The 19250-nt window shown below is 38.8% G+C and overlaps 1 protein-coding gene across 1 annotated transcript; it reads left to right on the forward strand.

The window, feature by feature from the left end:
* Positions 1-1365: 1365 nt before the first annotated feature.
* Positions 1366-18326, forward strand: GFRAL (GDNF family receptor alpha like). The gene is made up of 7 exons (XM_035542913.1): positions 1366-1387; positions 4631-4765; positions 10868-11020; positions 12963-13034; positions 13753-13809; positions 14543-14870; positions 18059-18326. Exons 1-7 carry the CDS (start codon positions 1366-1368, stop codon positions 18324-18326), a joined length of 1035 nt encoding a protein of 344 aa, XP_035398806.1.
* Positions 18327-19250: the final 924 nt, after the last annotated feature.

Raw genomic sequence — 19250 nt, forward strand, 5'->3', positions numbered from 1 at the left:
ACTTGTCAGTGTGTATGCTAAATTTTTGCATGAGCTCATAGGAATACAGGACTTGTTTACAGGAGCAAAGGGCGTGGAATGGTCCTCCAGCTCAAAAAGTTCTTCACTGGAAAATGATTGTTGTCTGAGTATTCAGCCACCTTATATTGGCTGTAGTCTTATGCTTTTTCATAGTACTTTGTCTAGTAGGTGGACAGGTAGCTAGGTGAACAAGAGTTCGGATGGGCTTTCCATCTGAACTCTTACAGCATGTCTAGTGTTCATGCTATCTACTCTTGCTTCAGCTGGATCTGGGTTTTTAAGTACATGGCTTTACTCATATGTTTCATTTCTGAGTTGTCAGGTTGTCTGAGAGTTGTGCAGTAGTTGAAGTAAATTATGCATATATGTATACCTCTGTTTCTCTTAGCTTATTCCTCGCAGAAACACATTTAAATTGGAAAAGGGAAACCACTTTTTTTTTTTTTTCTCATTTCCTGCATTTATCTACAGAGAAACAACTTCAGCTGACATGTCACTGATTGTACGATTTAGGGTTGGCCAGTTTCTGACTCTAGTATGGAAAATTGTTTTTGTTTGTTTTTTGTTGATGGTGGTGGGTTTTTTGTTTGTTTGCTTACTTTTTGATGTATCTTAATGAAACTCCTGAATTTAGATGCCTAGTCTGTATAGACTTGTTAATAACGTGTTATTAACAAGTCTATACAGTAAGTACTATGGAACGTGCAAGACTGTTCCTCTGACTGTTCCTCAAGTCTATACACTAAGTACTATGGAAAAGTGTAAGACTGTTCCTCTGGTCTGCTGTCCAATATGCTCCACAGCTACTCTTTCTACTTAACAGACCATGAGCCTGTCCTACATCTGAGATGAAAACAATCAAACTCACTTCTAAAACGTTACAGAAAAGCGATCAGACACAGCAACAGTTAAACAAGACTGAGTGCTTGAAAGCGCATTTTCCGGAGAGATTATAAGCATCAGCCAAAGCCTCACTCTGTTAGTTCTTCCTGAAATCAAGTGGGAGCTGAATAAGGAGGGAGTGCCAAATTGCATGAAAAATGAACCCAAGAACCACTTCTCTTCTAGATGCAGTGCAGTTGAAAAAAAAAAAAAAAAAAAAAGAGAGAGAGAGAGAGAGAGAGAAACGTAAGCACAGGGTATAACAACAGCATCAAAGGAAGCTCTGTGGGTGGAGGGACCGAGGGAGGGGCGGGCGGGGAAACACTCCACCTGCTTCTGTCGAAGGAGGTGGGAAGAAGCCCGGCTTTGGCACCGGGAGGGTGCCCGCTCGGGGCAGGTGGGCGCTGTCCGCGCAGCGGGTGCTGAACGGGCGGCTCCGAGCCCCGGCGTCGAGCAGCAGCCATGGCCGCGCTCCTCCGCCTCGGTAAGTGCTGTTCATCCTCACCGGGACCCCTCGCTTCCTCCCCACCTGTCCCTCTGACCCTTCTCCATCCCGGCTCGGCCCGGGTGGTGTGTCTGAACATGGGTAGCACAGCCAGCAGAGCCAGACCCGATAAAAAGGTTGAGCAGGATAGGAGACATGCATATGGGATGCCTTGTCTGAATAAACAGTCACTTGTTTGCTAAGTGGAAAGCGTTCAGTGCTGGCAGTGCTGCAAGGAGGGTTATTGACATTTCCCCTTCGGTTTGAATCAAGGAAAAAAAAAAATGTTGGGGGGGTGGAAGACAACGACGCTGGTACAGAAATAGTTAGTAGAAGTGAGCATGAAATAACCCATTCTTTATTTCTCCTATCCTCTTTTTCCCCTCTCTACATTTTATATACACGCTGCTTCTCTCTTTACCATCCCACTATTCTAAACTTCCACTCCACTGTTAAAAATACTCTGTAGGTAGTTCTGCTCCAGGTTTTATTAGAATAAAGCTGTCCTTTATCACAATTGTAACCCCTGATATCAACTATTGTTTGCTTTTCTCCTTTGGAGCTACCTAACTTGCTGCTCTAGTTGTTGCACAGGAAACCACAGCTTGAGAAATCAGTTTCCTATTATTCTTTATTATCTGCCAGATAATCCTTTAGTCTTAGGTGAGACGCTGTAATTCCTCTGTGTCTCAGTTCCCAATCTGCAAAATGAAGGTGTTACAATGTCCTTTTTACCCCCTCATCATTTAGACACCGAATTCTTCCAAAAAATGAATTGACACCTGTACAAAAATAGACGCCTGGAATCTAAATGTATGTGTCCTCACATCAAACTAGATCCCTCTAAAAGTTTTAGCTACAAAGTAACTTTTAGATGCCTTGAACTTTCCTAAGTGCAAACCAGCCTCTGAGTACTCCAAACACTTGAGTAAATAACTAAAGTGAATGACTAAAATAATGGTTGCCAATTTAAGCAAGTGTATAAACTAGATTGCATTGAATTCTAAAATCATATAGGCCAGACTGCTTTGTGTAGGCTTGCCAGAGTATGCCCAGTGTACTGCTGAGGAAACAAAAGACCTATCCATAATACATCATTAGATCTGGAGAAGCCCTTTCTTACAACTGAATTAGCTTCAATCACAGATTATGCCACTTACCTCTTCATTTTGCAAAAGCATCTCTTCCTTTTTGTGGCACAGTTTCGAGTCAGGTTTAAAATACACGCAGTCTGAAATAATCCTAAAAAAGGAGCTGCTAATTAGCTTTTTAATTAGTCCCTAGTTTGACTATTCATTTTCAGCCAAAGGTAATGAAAAGCTTTCTTAACAGGAGGGACTCTTAACAGAGTCTTTGTGCTATGGATCCCAGTCAGAGGTATACATCTTCCACTGTGTTAGTACCTAAAGCATATTGAAATGGCCATCCAGCAAAGTATCCTTTCTTTAAAAGTTCCTGGGTGTGTAATAGTATACTGCCTTATGTATACAGGTCATTTTCACCTGTAAGGTATAAGCATTTTTTTTTCTCTGTAATTTGAGTAAATAGTAAGTAACTTTGCAGTTAGAACTTTTACAGGCAGTCCCAGGAATAACATTTTATGATAATGAGCCAAAACTATTCCTTTGGATGGGCCAGTTGTACATTCCTCACTGTTAACTGGCAGGAGTCATGTCTATCAATCAGTCTTCCAGACTGACTGGCAGAAGCAGACTACAAGAGTGTCACAGGCTCAAGATGATTGCTCTCACAATTCACCCTGCGTAGATCTGAGAAATAGGAGAGAGACGCACAAATGGGAAAGGATTAACACCAACTTTACCCTCTTATGATAAGCACGTGGCCTCTTATGTGTCTCAGAGGCACACTAAATGCTATTGCACCTATCAGCTATAAAGTATTAAATGTTACTGCATCCTTATCAATGTGTCTCCAGAAAGAGTTCCTACGGCACTATTATATCGAGTTAAGCATCATTTCCAGAAGGGATGGTATCTACTCTAAATAGTAGCAGCTCTTTGAGATCATTAGTAGTAGCATCTTTGAGATCATCAGGAGACATATTTGGTATTTCTTTTCTTGTTTCTCAAATGTATCGTTCCTCTGGATAGGGTCTGGACAAGTACTAAGACAATATTTCATGCCTCAAGCAGATCATATTTAAGGAATTGAATACAGACAGAAACCCTTCCAATTTTGAATGAAGTTGCCTGAACATCATAAAAAATGAGCATTGGTCAGGGAGATGTAGTGTCATTCAATATCCAAAGAAAATGTTCCCAGCAGGTGTTCAGCAGCTAGTTTGATAAAGCCTTAAATCTGTGTCTGAAGATTGATTTTACAGCAAATTAAGATACATGGTTACATGGTTAAAATTAGATGTTGTGTTACCGTGGGAATGTTGATGAAAAAGCTAAACCCCAACTGATTTGTCTTTCCTTAGCAAAGCAATCTAATTTTCTACACATAAGCCAGAGGTGGTGCTGATTAAAAGTTCTTTATCTTGAAAACTCTGCATCAATCTTCAGGTTTAGAACTTTTTTTATGCAATTAACATGCCCTTAGGTTCAGTGCATGCAGGGAAGCAGATAGAGACATAAATGTGAAGATCGCTTTCAAAAAATGCAAAGTAAAAATAAAGAGGGTGAACAGTACTGCATTATGAAATAAAATTCTATTTATTATCTAACAGTTGTATAGTTGTATATTATCTATTAATTATGTATATTATAATTAATTATGTATATTATCTAACAGTTGTTTAGCTTTCAAATTTCTTTCACATCTCAAGTCTCAACATCTCTTTCAAATTTCTTTCACATCTTCTATTCTTTCTTTCACATCTTCTATTCTTTCCTGTGTAGCCTCTAGCTTCATGAAATTGCAATCCAAATAAAATTATGTTTCCTCTGAATTGTATACTCAGTCTTCCCTCTGTAATTTATTGGGGATCTCAGAACTACAGTCATTTCTATACATCTATGAAATGACGGTATATGTAGCTATGGCTGATGTCACAACTCTGAAGTAAAAACAGTATAAAATTTGCCACACTGAAACTTTAAAAACTTAAAAGTTTATGTTTTCAGGTGTAAAACAGGAAAAGTTTTATTCTATCAAAAAGTGAGTTGCTATATAGTTTTAATCTATAGATAAACTACAGTAAATTATATTGTTATGGTCTAAATGTAAATTTAAAAGGTACCTGTTGTGTTAAATAGTCATTATATTCTATTTTTACAGTGTTATTAATGTACTTCATAAATACAGCTACTGCCCAGACTACTGACTGTCTGCACTTCAGTAAGCAATGTATAAATGTTGCAAATGGATGTGAGAGTGTCTGGAGTACTGTTGAAGATGTCTGCAACATTTCAGGTAATTCTTTTTGGTGTATACCATGTTATTTTGAACTGCTGAATGGTTGCACATTCATATTGTGCCATAATATTGCAGTGGTATCTGAATGAAGTCAGTGAGATTCCAAAGAGCAAAGGACAGCAGCAGAAAAAATGTCTGAAATCCTTGACTGTGGCCATTTCTATTCTCAGTAACAGTGACACTGTCCCTTAAATAAGGTGGTAAATGAAATTTCTGGACTATAAGCAAGGTCAGAGTCTGAACCAATTCAGCAAGCCTGAATTCAGCAGAAATTATGTTCTTGTGGGCTTACGTTAATCTTTTTCCAGAATTTAACTGGAAAAAAGTTCCAACCTTGCTTTCTGTAATTCGGAGTTGATTTAATACAATAGCCAAAAAAGAAAAAAGTAGTATTTACTTAGAATACTTTCTTTTAATACCATATTATGATAAGAAACAGATCAAATAAAGCATTCCTCAAAGAAAGTTGTATTGTAGGGAGGCATACTGCATTTTTTCAGTGAATGGTACCTACATGTCAGTACATGTCAGAGTCACTTCCAGGGAGTGATGATATAATAAACTGCAGGTTAGGGATGTGACTAATCCTCCTTGAATTGTTAAACAGACCCTTAAAAAGAAAAGGAAGCAGAAAAATAGTCTCTGTCTCTGTTTGTTATACTTCCAATGCTTTACTTCCAAGTAAAGTATAATTATGTTCTAAGTGGGGGAAGACCAGGTATTATATTTGACCTGAAACTCATCTTAATCTCTGTTGTACTTCAGTTGAAAATGTTCATTTCTCCAAAGGCCTAGTGTCTTCTTGAACAAACCACATAAAAGTCATTGGGTATCAGTCACAACCTCTTCCCTTCTTTAAATCTAAATTTAAAGTTCCAAAGACCTTGCAATTAAATGTTAAGTATTCACTTGTTAGATAATGTGAATATGGAAGGGAGAAAAAGAGTGGCAGTACAGCATGGTAATGTCACTAGGATGACTCCTCTGTTGACTTATAAATGTCAAGGGCTTTGATCTGCCCAGGCTACATCAGTATAAGTAAATAAAATGGGTCAGGGACTATTTTCTGGCCCTAAGTTCAACTGCCATGTGACAGCATGTGCACATACAGCTAATTTTTCTTACCCCAAGGTTGGCTGCACAAAACTGCCTCTTGGTAGCAATTCCAGGCCCATGCTATCTTCACAGACTGGACTTTACCATGCTAAAGTGCAGCAATCTATACACAGTCACTTGCCATTAGCCTAGTCAGTACCTTGGCCCTATTCATAATTGCAACCAAAGAGATTTAGGTATGTAACTGCCATTTCTGTCAACTTAATTCTGTAAGGCATGTTCTCAGTCACTGGGAATTACTGAGGTATTTAAACCTCCATGGAAACCCTCCTTCTCCTTCTATTGACATTACTTGAACAAAACCAGCCATGTCCTGACACCATACTCTGTTCTGAGTTTCAGCAGAATTCATGAAGTGAATGTCCCCCTGTCAGGAGTTAAGAACTCAGTCTCACGTTTGGTCTGTGTGTGAAGCCAGGCAGCAGAAGGCACTGCCTGGCTTCACGCTCAACAGCCCATTGCTGGAATATTCACCTGCAGCAGGAGCCGCCTGAATGACTCTGGCTGTCTGATTTGTTGCAGAGATTTGAACCCAGGTGTCCTGGGTCACAAGGCAATATTTAAAATAATTAGAGCAGCAAATTATCTGAGGTTCCTTCTTAGTGTGTCCTGTTCCAGCTATGTATCTGCTTTGCATAGAATGGCTTAATACTTTTAAGAACAGACAGAGTAAATGAAAAATACATGATATCCTAATGGTTACAACAGTTCCCAAAGGAACTGAGTTTCATCTCATGCTCTATTGAGTTTTTAAATATTTTATATGAAGTGGAGCAGTTTCAAAAATTGGTATTTGAAGAAGAATATTGGAATATGCAGTACTTTCAGGCTCAACACAGTGAGCTAAAGATGAACTGTCTAGCCCCAAACCTCTCCCCCAATTAGAAGCCGAATTTTTCTCTCTCACATCATGCACAAAGGCATTAGTACCAAGACTACTTAACATAAAGGTCAGGATTTCTACTGCAGCCTTCATCATACCCTGCCACCAGGTGAAGTGAGCCAGTATGATTAGTTCTGTGGACTCCCCTTTAGATTTGTTGCATTGTCCCATAATATGCAATTTCTCTCACTAAAGCACATTGCTCCATTTCTTATTCACTAATATTAATGACATATAACTGGGTCATGGAAATCTTCTGAAAATAAACTTTCCCGTGATTCCTTGTTTGGTTTTGCATCTGTATATTTTGTTATGACAATAGCATTTAGCAAAGACTCTCCAGAACTGCAGGACACTCAAACAGTCTGTTATGTCTAGGGCAAATTATTCCAAATGTGGTTATTATGTACCATGACCCCAGAGGATGTGGACCCACAGTCAGAGAGCTGATGGTACCTCTACGTACATTCACTGGAACAACAATAGAAAACCTATCAGCAGCATTATTACTAGGAACAACATTATATTATCAGTCAAATGTACTCTACATATGCAAAATAAAAAATTTCATGGGGTGAGCTATGTGTGTGGAAAAGGCCCCTTTAGAGTTGAGCATAAACGTGGTATTTGGAGGCAATAGGTGACTGGATAAATGTTCGTTTTGCTAGTTTCTTTATCAAAATCTAACTACAAATGATAATAATGCTCCTGCTCTGTGGTACAAGTTCAATAGTACAGACTCTCAGACAGTAACCTCCAAGTTAAATGTGTGCATTATCATGGTCTACATCTTTTGCTCTTCAGAGCAGGACAGGGGACACTCTCTAGACAATTGCCTAAGTGACTCCTTTCTCAGTCAAACTGTCCATCACTGCTCCTCTACTACAGCAGCTTTTTCAGAATCTCAATTTATGGTCTTCTGAGACCTACCCTTCCTCCATTTCCTTTTCTATGCCATGATACAGTAAAAAAAAAAAAAAAAAAAAAAAATGTCTACAAGTCTGTTGACATGTCAGGTTGAAAAAGATTAAAATATTTAATTTTTATGGAATCAAAAATTTTTGCTTTGAAAATGTCAAAAATATTTCAGCATAGCAGAATGAAGATTTTTAAGGTTTTGGTTTTGTTGTGCTGTTTGTTTTGTGTTTTTTTTTTATTTCACTGAAAAAAAATATAGACTTTTGAGCACTGATTTAACCAGTAGTTAATATTTCAGAACTGGAAACATCTGGGTTCAAAAGAAAAAAATCAAGTAAGGAACCGCATTTTGAATTAGATTTGGAAGTAGGTTTACTTTTCTTAGAGTAACAGAATTACAGAGGTTGGAAGGGACCACTGGAGATCTAGTCCAACCCCCTGCTCAAGCAGGGTCAACTACAGGAGATCTTCCAGGACTGTTTCCAGCTGGATTTTGAATATCTCCAAAGATGTTGCTCCACCATCTTTCTGGGCAGCTTTTATGTACTTCTGTTTGTACCTCTTGTTCTGTCACAGGGCACCACTAAGGAGTCTGGTCCTTCCTTCTTCATCCCCCTCCCATCAGGTATTTGTACACATGAATATGTGTATCATATTCTCTCCTTCAGGATGAATAATCCCAGCTCTCTCAGCCTCTGTGCATAAGGCATATGTTCCATTCTCTTCATCATATTTGTGGCACTTTGCAGGGCCCACTCCAGTATGCCCATGTCCCTCTGGTACTCAGGAGTCCAGTACTCCACACAGCACTCCAGATACAGTCTCACCAGTGCTAGAGGGGAAAAAACAGTATTTCGCTTTGCACTCTTCAGATGCAGTTCCTACTGAGATGACTTCAGAGCTGACTGTGCAAGAAGAGACATTATCACTGTGGATGTGTCAGCTTCTACTCTGTCATGCTTCTCTCTGTGGTCACATGTACATGAATTGTGTACATATAAATAAACCAAATTATGAAGAATGGCTGCTAAGCATTAGGTCAGAGAACATTTTTTGTAAATACCTTGGTAGCATATGTATAAGCTAAAATATATTACCTAGAACTAATGAATGATAAAGCAAAATAATTGAAAACCAGCAATAAAATATTTTCTACTGTTCATCACAGCTGAATCAACACAGTGTACAAACAGACCAATACTGATAATAGGTTATTTCTACACAGCTTTCAAGAGGCCAGGCAAGGGAACCCTATATATCTGATGAGCTTCCTGATTCCGTCTATGCCCTTTGTAAGTTCGTAGTCCCACTACCTACATCCCACTCCCTGGTTGTCAGCTGCTGTAATTGATCCATATGTTCATAGGACACTATGCTGGTAGTGTGGTTGGTGCCATAAAGGTGGATAAGCTAAGTAAGGCTGGGGTACCTGAATAAAATATACTGGGATTTATGTTTCTTATTTTCTCATCTCTGCCCACCTCTAACCTTGAAGTGTCCCTAAGCCCATGAAGAAGACAGTCATAAATTTTGTAAATTAGCTAACTTTTACACAAGCCCCTCCTGATCGTCACTGCTTTTCCTACCCCTGAAACTTTTCCTCCTGAAATTGTATCCTGAAATTCTCTTATTATCCTTTAGTCATTGGATAAAATACATAGTAGAATATTCCCCCACCTACGTTCCTGGGCATCCATAGTCTCCATGTCACCACATATTTTCCATCCTATCTTTACTGTCAGGGAGTGTCCTATGTCCACGACTTTCAATAGCTCCTATTAGACTTCCTGAGCTTCTTGGCTACTAGGAAGAGAAGGAAATGTGAGGGCTAAAGGTGAGGGTCATACTCCTAAAAATTCAGAAGAAAAGATGAGATGGGATGGACATATACAAGCAAGCCCAGGTACCATGACTTCCTCCCTTGCTGAAGCAAGAGGTGAAGTGGGAGCAGAGACTGGGAGTTGTGACTCCCTGCTGGACTGTGACATGCCCCTGGAGCAGTGCATATTTTCAATCCCAAACTCTCCTTAGTCAGCAACACCAACTGGAAAAAGAGCAAAAGAGGCACTGTTTGAAAAAGGATTTGGGGGTAGTGGGATGGGGATGTGCACTATGGCGTAGTTAATCCTCATTCCTTCAGGCACAGGCAAAGTGCACTCTTTCCTCTTGCAGGCCTTCATCTTGACTGCCTTCCACTGCTATTCCTGTCACCAATATATAAATGACATTAAAGCTGTAATCCCATTAAAGCTTGTCAGTGGCAGTGGTGACACATGGCTGCGAGTGTTGCAGTTTTCCTGGAGCACTCAATCACTGGTGCTCCACACTGCTCACCTGGGAAGCAGTAAGGCAGGAAGCCAGGCATCACTGTTGACAGGGCAGAGACAGTAGCATATGCATTTAATAGATTAAAACAAATCCTTGTGCTGCCCCATGACTTGCCTGAATCTTGTGAGCCACGTATTCCTTATCTTCCATGTTGTGAGATGATTAATATTCATGAGAGGGAAATGTGTTGGTTTGGGGAACTGCATACCTACTTTGACAAAGTAGACCGTGACTTTCACATTATAAAACTTAAATGGTAATAAACTGCTTCTTATGCAACTTTCTTAAGCAATGTGTAACTCTCTTAAGCAATAATGAAAACCATTTAGTCCATAAATAGAGGGGTGATTGATATATTTTGTCTCACAGGCTCTGTGGAAGTGGTCTCAGGTCCCAACTATTCTGCTCCTCTGTTCCCCTTCCTTGCAGGTATTTCCATCGTTGCGATCCAGCACAATGGTGTCTGCTGGCTTACCTCTCTGTGGACTCCAGTGAATATGGTCCCTTAAATGAACTCTCCTATAAGCCAAAAGTACACTAATTCTGTTTAATACCTGTCAGAAGTAATCATTTTAACATTTTATGTGCTTTGGAAACATGAACATGAACAGATATTCTGGTAATAGGTCAGATTGAATACAAGAAGGGAATATTGTACCCACAACTTTATTACATCACTCAGAATATTATTTAAAATTTGTAAATTATGATTGGTTTTCAAACAAAACTAGGCTCGAACCATCTTCTCTTGGCAAAACATTATTTTTGTGCTTCAATTGAATTGTTTTATGTAACCATATCCCTTAAGCGTTCATAAACATTAACAACATTATAATTTTAACTGTGAGTTCTAGGTAATAGATGCAAGGCAGAAGACACTAGTGGCTGTAATAGAATCATCCAGGTCCTGGCTGATGAATACCCAGAATTTAAGAACTGTGTCTGCACTACAGATGATTCCTGTAGCATCACAGCTTTCCTTGGGAAACAATGCAGGATTGACAAAGGTAACTAATTAAACATTAAGTTTTAATTATGAAGAAGAAAAATTAAAATATAACTTTGTAACACTCATGTTAACGGGATTCAAATTTCTTTGCACATTTCTGAAACATTATAATTCCCCACTCAAATTAGTTTTGTTTTTCTTTTTCTATGATATTAACATTCTGACATGCATATGAAAACAATGCTTTACAATAAACAAAGCTAGTACAAGGCACGTGAGGAACTCAAATGGTTTTCCAAGCTCTTCCTCCATGCGATGGAAAGCAAGAGTGAAAATATTATTTGTGCTGAGGGCTCTTTGTTGCCCAAGGAGGCATGAGCACCATTGGATCTATGTTACTTGTCAAGACAGCCATGATCAGCCCTTGTGAATGTGAGTGTGCAAAAATGGGGTGCCCGACTGTGCAGTTGTGTCATATTGTGTTACAGGAGCATCTTCATTACATCTAAGAAAGGTTAGCTGGTATAGAGAACACTGTTATTGCCTTCATAAAGCCATACTTAAGAAATAAAATGCATCCCCTGTAAAATTCCATTGTAAAGAAAGGGCCCAGATCTTTTTAATTTATTTTTTATTATTCTGAGAACTCTTTTCCCTTCAGAAAGTCTGTTTCTATAATTGAGAATTACTTGGTGCATGAAAGGCTTGCAGTTTCTTATCCAATGTCTCCTGGAGTAATGATTAGCGAATCTGACGTGAGAGAGGTAAAATCAGCCAGTGAAAAAGAGTGTGGAAAGTAAGCCCTGAGGTTGATTCTCCACTCTGATCCATCACTCCCTGCTGGCATCAGTCAGTGTACATCGTAGAGTAGCAGAATATGTGGCTTTATTGCAGAGGAAACAACAACATCCTCATCTGAAATGACTTGCCCCAAACAAGAAGAGTAGGTATCTAAAACATGATGTTAACATCATTGTAACAGTTGCATTTGCTTTTAGCAAAGGAAAGGTTTGTTTTGGTTGTTTGGTTGTTTGGTTGGTTTGTTTGGGGGGAGGGGTGGCTCTCCTCTGCCTCTGCCTCTCCTCTCCTCTCCTCTCCTCTCCTCTCCTCTCCCCTCCTCTCCTCTCCTCTCCTCTCCTCTCCTCTCCTCTCCTCTCCTCTCCTCTCCTCTCCTCTCCTCTCCTCTCCTCTCCTCTCCTCTCCTCTCCTCTCCTCTCCTCTCCTCTCCTCTCCTTTCCATTAAATGAGATTACATTTCTTACTGGTATAGCAAAAAGCCTGAATGGAGTTGCACTAGTATGGGTTTTACCTACAAAGGACAGCTCATGGTGTTGGTAGATACTTTCAGGAGTAATTCTTCCTGTCTTGAATAACTAGTTTAGGCAATGAATGAACCATACTCTGGAACTGCCATTCTCTCCTCAGAGATTATGCAGTGAATTGAAATGATAATCCATCATATGTCCAATCGTGGTGGCTAAAATTGTGTATATATACATACAGCTGAATTTAGTTATGTCATGACTAGGACATTTAACTCCTTTCATTGTAGTTTGTTTTTGAGCTGACCAGCGATGACATTCCAACTTCCTTATGATACCTGTCTCTCTCTCTTTTTTTTTTTTTTTTTTTTTTTTTACCTATTTGCACAGAGTATTTGGAAACTTCCTCAAAATCAGATGCTGATCTGAGTTTTAGGCAAGACAGAAACCACCAAAACCAAAGACACACAGATGAAATAGAGAATGACTGCAGCATTGCAAAACAACACTGTCAAGAAGACCCATACTGTTTTTTAGTGTACAAGAGCTTCCAGCGAGCATGCCAGGCAGAGGCAGCAGAATGCAGGCTCCCAACAGGTGGCCAGGAATGTTTGTCAGCATGGAAAGAACTGAAGAAAACAGTGCTGGGAGAGTGCAAGTGCTCAGAGCCACTTCAAATAAGATGCCTTAAAATATGGAAGGGAATATTTAACAACCCTTGTTTACAATACTCTCAAGGGAACCAAGTTTCAGCAGCTAGTGAAAGTGATGCTCAAGATGATGATGATAAAAGTCAGGACACTGACACAGGTTAGTGCTATTCCAAGAATATGAGTCCCTTCATACGTGCATTATTATGAGCACACCTGTGAAAAAAAAAAAAATCTCTTAATTGTTTGCAGTTTAACGTTAGAAACAAGATAGTTTTAAGAGGTTTATTTAGACGCAAATGAATAATCTGATAGCAAAACAATAGCCTAAGTGCAAATTCTATTTTCCTTCAATGTGTTAATCTTTCAAAACCTGATCCTAATCAGTCCCTTTCAGTACTGCACTATAACTAACAACAATAATAATAATAAAAAAGAACAGTTTTCTAATAATAAGAATTCTCTGCCTGCATTTACTTTAACACGACAAACCTTTTGAGTTTTAAAAACTGTATGTACTGATGAACATGTTAAGGCCTCTGGCCTTTATTTATTTACAATAACCCTGATTTTACTCTGTGCTGAGCAGCTCTAAAACTCTTCTTCTATTCACAGGATGTATAATTATGTAGAGAATGATATCAACAGCAATTAAGAAACTGTGTTTTCACGCCAAAATCTGTGAATATATTTAACAGTGCTTTTAGAGTTTAACAAGCTGACAGTTCCTATTAGATCAAGCTGATTTGTTTTATCTTGTTTATTTTTACTACCAGCACTATGCCAGCAACAGAGCCAATAATTTAAAGTTGAGAACTAAGCTGAGACATGATTTATCATTGTTGCATACGCTTATATCCATATATTTTTTGTTCTAGAAAATATTAGTATGGAAACAAAATTACAGTGGAGTTTATCTGCTCTCTCCAAACAAGGTAATTCTGAATTTATTTATAAATCCTAGTAACTGGTTTTAGTTCTGTTTTCACATAATGTACACTGTATCTCCAGATTAAAATGGATAGTTTTCATTCAAATTACTGAACAGAAGGGAATCGATAGAGCCCTACGTATTCTTAGTTAAACTACTGTATAGAGAAAAATCCAAAAATGATAGGTAAAAATCCCATTCCTGATATAGAGGGAAAACTTACGCCAAAAGGTAACTTACCACATTATAAGGTCAGAAATATCTAGATCTTTTTGGAAGGTTTATAGCACAGGCTGGAAAAAAACTGAACTAGCTTTAAAGACAGAGAAATGTAATTTATGTTCTCTTCTCCACTGGTTGTTGTGTAGCCCGGTGGGAGATGTCAGCAGTTTCAAGTAGTTCAAGTATCCACTAACCACTAGCTCCCAGAAACCTTACATTCTATGAAGAAATTTCCATTTCTCCATTTCTCACTTTCTTCTTCCTCACCATCTGGCATGGGCAGGAACTTGCAGGGGGGTTACATATGGGGGCCAAGCAGTAGAAGGGAGGAATATGAAGACTAAACAATGGACTTAAAAGAGGCAGTGCTGGAAGAGCTGTCTCAGAGCTCTTGGGAGTCAAACCTGTTTTTAATGGGAATATCACAGGCAGGATCATCAATTCACTTGATCACCAGTTGTCACTTGAGAAAGGTTTTCTTGTGATTTCATTTTAAAAATCATTATTCTTTTTAGCACACACAGCAAACAGAACCTGTTTGGATGTGAACAAGGACTGTGTTGAAGATGAAGTATGTAACAAACAGTTGTCCCTGTACCTTAAGGTCTGCTCAGTAAGTAAGAAGTGCAACATGGAAGAATGTCAAGCAGCCATCAGGTTCTTCTATCACAACATGCCTTTGGAAGTTGCCCAAATGATGATATTTTGTGATTGTATTCAGCCTGATGAATCCTGCCACAGAGCCAAAGAACTTCTTCATGGCAAGCCCTGTGCAGTTACTGCAGTTCCCCACCCATCATGCCTAAATGTAATTCACATGTGTGAGGAAAATGAATTCTGCAGGTAAGTGGAAAAAATATTACTTTTCCTAAGTTTTGCCTAGCCATAGGACTGAGAATAATTTTTTGATCGAATATTTTTTTACATGTGCCATATTTCTCGTCTATAGCAAAATGATTTTCTGCACTGTATCTATTCTATATCATCTTTTGTGTTTAACATTTCAAAAAGCCATACTTCATGGATAGAAACAGCAGAGAGTTTACCATCTTTAATCTTTGATCATGACATGTTAGTTAGATGTCAGTTTTAGAACACAATTTTTGGTGTGGTCATTTTTTTTTATTTTTTATTTTTTGCACAAGATCTGATAATCACCTTATAGCACTACTACAAACTATTCAGGTGCACAAGGAATGTTCTAAAATAAGGGTTTGTTGCAAAGTCCCTTTTCTTTGATGGGGGATAAAATTAAGAGGAGAGAGGTCACAGCCAGTACTTCTTAGAACATCTGTTCTTTATGCTGTTATTTTTGATAGACTCCAAATGTTATTAACAGCAGAAGACATTTACACCACACATTCATTTGTTCCCTCACAGAGTTTTTTCACACACTCACACCTTCCCTCATAGTGCTTAGTGCAACTCCAACTGTATGCTCATGGCCAACTTCAGCTGTAGGCTCATAAAAGTAATGTTGCACTGGTGTCCTGGTGACTTATCGGTCAGTCTTCGGGTAGTACAGCAGAGACTCTTTGCCAGCATGCACTGCTGATTCTTGCAAGTTGAACAGCTCTCTAGAGTTTATCAGTACTTAGAAAACCTTCATACTCCACCTTTCCAGCAAGTCCTTTTCCTCCCTACGGCTTACTCTTGCACCATAACTATTTTTCCATTCAAACACACAGGTATCTAGAGAACCTCTTCACACAAACTCAACCAGAAGGGGCCTTTAAAACATTGCATGAAAGAGATATAATCAAAGAATGGCTTAGGTTGGAAGGGACCTCAAAGATCATCTAGTTCCAACCCCACTGCCATGGGCAGGGATGCCACCCACTAGATCAGTCTGCTCAGGGCCTCATCTAATCTGGACTTGAACACCTCCTGGGATGGGACACCCACAACCTCTCTGGGCAAACAACCACATACAAAAACCACACCGAATGTTTATAATATGTAGATGAAACAAATCTGGGTAGAGAACATTTTACTAGGTTCATATAACACGTTATTAGGTTTTATTAGGTCATTTTACCCAATTTTACCGTGCAGAAAGTTAGGTTATGATGCAGACAGCAATTCTTTGAAATCTGGTCTGAAAAGTGACTGCAAAGTTCCACCTGGACATCTATCATAGATGTCTGGTGTGTCAAATGCATTAATTCCACAAGTAAACTAAAACATTCATTTTCAGATAGGTCTGGGACCTAGTGCAGCCTTTTCTTCTGCCAGTTTCATGACTTTGAACACCACTTCAACTGAACAAACTATGCTGTGAGGTATTTTCATTAACACTTTCTTCAGATAACACCTGCCAGTCTGCACATTTGCCCTCTAGCCGTTTGCACAAATTATGCAGCAGGCTAGGAGAAGTTTGGTTAAAGTAATTACCTCTTCCACCTTATCATCTGACCCTTTGTATTGAAACACTGTGCAACTTGCCCCTTCACAAAACTTTCATCTTATTCTGTTCTTCTCAGACACGCTGAAATGTGAAAAAAGCTTCCCTGAAACATTCACAGACCACCAAAGTAATGAAGAGTAACAGTTTCAGATTTTATTTTGTTTTAGAAAATATACGAAAAGATTAGCCTATGCTCACACTTCTTAGTTGCCACCATTTGGGGATGGTCAATTGGCTCACTTTGATTTTCAGTGTAGTCCCTGGTTCCCTTGTGGATTAGACCTGATTTTTACCTCAAAGCTGTGCTCAAATTAACTTTCAGTAAACAAAGCAGGAGACCAAGAGATGCTTTCAGTTCTGTGCAGGCTATTCAGATTGACGTCAGTGGGAATTGCCCCTTTTATGTCACGAAGAATTGGGCTACAAATGTAAGTCTGTGCATGTGCATGTGTACACATGTAATATCATAATGGAAACTTGCTGAATTACCCATTATTTTCAGAGCATTAATGTTTCCTGGCATTGACAATAAGTGAACATAATCAGCAAAATTAGTCTGTGAATTATGGCTAGACATATCTATAAGTCAGGAGGTGAACAAAAATAATTCCATTACTACAGAGGTGGCATCTGCTTTGAAGCCTTTCTTTGTATAATGAAAATATTTACAATAAGGTCCTAGCTGGCATTGTAACAGTCTACATTTTTCCATGTGACTTGCTTGTAAGAACTGTACAATATGAACAATAGGTTAGCAGCCAAATTTTTTATGATTAAGAAAAATTATCTTAATATATTACTGTACAATACACAACAACAGTTTACTACTCTTGACCACTAATATTTAATGCAAGTGATAAACTGGTTTCCAATAAATATCTAAAGATTTTTTAGTTAGCCTTTAATAGATCTTTTATATTGTCATAACTAATACATTAAAGGCTAATTTTATTCTACCTAATAACAAATAAACTGAAATCATTTAAGATTATTGAGCTGGGAAACAAATTAATTCTTCACCTAACTTATTTCCATTGTCAATTAATTTTTAAGGTTTAATATATGCAATGAAATTCTTCCACATCATTGGACACATTTTATTAGTATTCTGTCTGGGGTTTTTGTTTGTTTGGTTAGTTGTTTTTTAGCACTGGATGTGGATTGTTTTATTTTAATTAAGTTGAATATCCACTCTTCCTACCATGCTATCCAACAAGCTTACCCACTAGAAAGGTGCCTCTTTTTTTTTCATGATGATGACTGGACTTATTCCTCTGCCCACATTTCTTCTCTGACAATCTGAGACTGTTGGTATTCACAATAATTTTTGCTGGACCTTGGGAAAGTGTATACAGGTGCTGATTTGGGGTACAGTTGTTTTTTCTCAAAAACTTTTTGACTAAAGTCAACTGTTTTCTCAAATTACAAATTTGCAGTTTCACTGAAACTGATTAGGTGCAAATCAGAGCCAAATTATGCCATCTATCACCAAATATTGTGATTTTTAAGACTGAAATGATACCTTGAGAATACACTGTCTTTTTATGATCATTTTTAACTGTCTTTTTATGAAATCATTTTTTTATTATTTTTTTATTTTGTATACTTCCTTTTCTTCTGCCAGGAAAAAATATAAAACTTTTCAGTCAAAATGTTGGAGACATGTGACCAAAAAATGTTATGATGATGAAGCTTGTCTTGAAACTTTAATTAAGGATGACATGCCCTGTTCTGCAAATGCTGAGTGCAAAGCAGCCTACATTAGCAACTGGGGCACAATGCTGCATGTGGAGTGCACCTGCCAGAATTCACCTCCAGCAGAACAGCCATTGTGCAAGCTCTTCCATCACATGCTTCACAGTACAACCTGCTTCAGTGAGCTACGTGAGTAACACATGATACATTAAAGAATAATTAGTTTAAAAGTTTAAATTAAATTGCTGGTTTGCAGCAAATCTTTAGCATATCTTTGCATATCTTTGCATATCTTTAGCATATCTTTGCTATAAGTCCATTGATATCACAAAGATTTATATCTGTGGGTTTTTAATCCAAATGGAAACACAAATTACATGTGCAGTTTTTTCTCTGATTTTGAGAGATAATTTATACTAGCAGTAAATCAATAAATTGGCTACATGTCTGACTACATTAATTTGCTGGCTGGAATAACAATAAAAGAATAATTTAGGGCGTGTAATATTATGCAGATCAGAAAAGTTTCAAAGCCTTTCTGTCATTTACTTAATGTTGTACCTTTGTGCAGTGTCTGTACCAATAATATGGTACATATTGGTACATGACTGGGCGATGAGACGCTGGAGAGCAGCCCTGCAGAGAGGGATCTGGGGGTTGTGGTTGACAGCAGGTTGAATATGAGCCAGCAGTGTGCCCTGGTAGCCAGGAGGACCAACCCTATCCTGGGGTGCATCAAGCACAGCATTGCTAGTCAGTCGAGGGAAGTGATTGTCCCGCTCTACTCTGCACTGGTGTGGCCTCACCTCGAGTACTGCGTGCAGTTCTGGGCACCACAGTACAAAAAGGACATTAAACTGTTGGAGAGTGTCCAGAGGAGGGCAACGAAGATGGTGAAGGGCCTAGAGGGTAAGATGTATGAGGAGCGGCTGAGGTCACTGGGCCTGTTCAGCCTGGAGAAGAGGAGGCTGAGGGGGGACCTCATCACAGTCTACAACTTCCTCGCGAGAGGGAGTGGAGAGGCAGATGACCTATTCTTCGTAATCACCAGTGACAGGACCCGTGGGAACGGTGTGAAGCTGAGGCAGGGGAAGTTTAGGCTGGACATCAGGAAGAGGTTC

This window comes from Cygnus atratus, chromosome 3 (assembly GCF_013377495.2).
Source record: "Cygnus atratus isolate AKBS03 ecotype Queensland, Australia chromosome 3, CAtr_DNAZoo_HiC_assembly, whole genome shotgun sequence".
Taxonomy (NCBI): domain Eukaryota; kingdom Metazoa; phylum Chordata; class Aves; order Anseriformes; family Anatidae; genus Cygnus; species Cygnus atratus.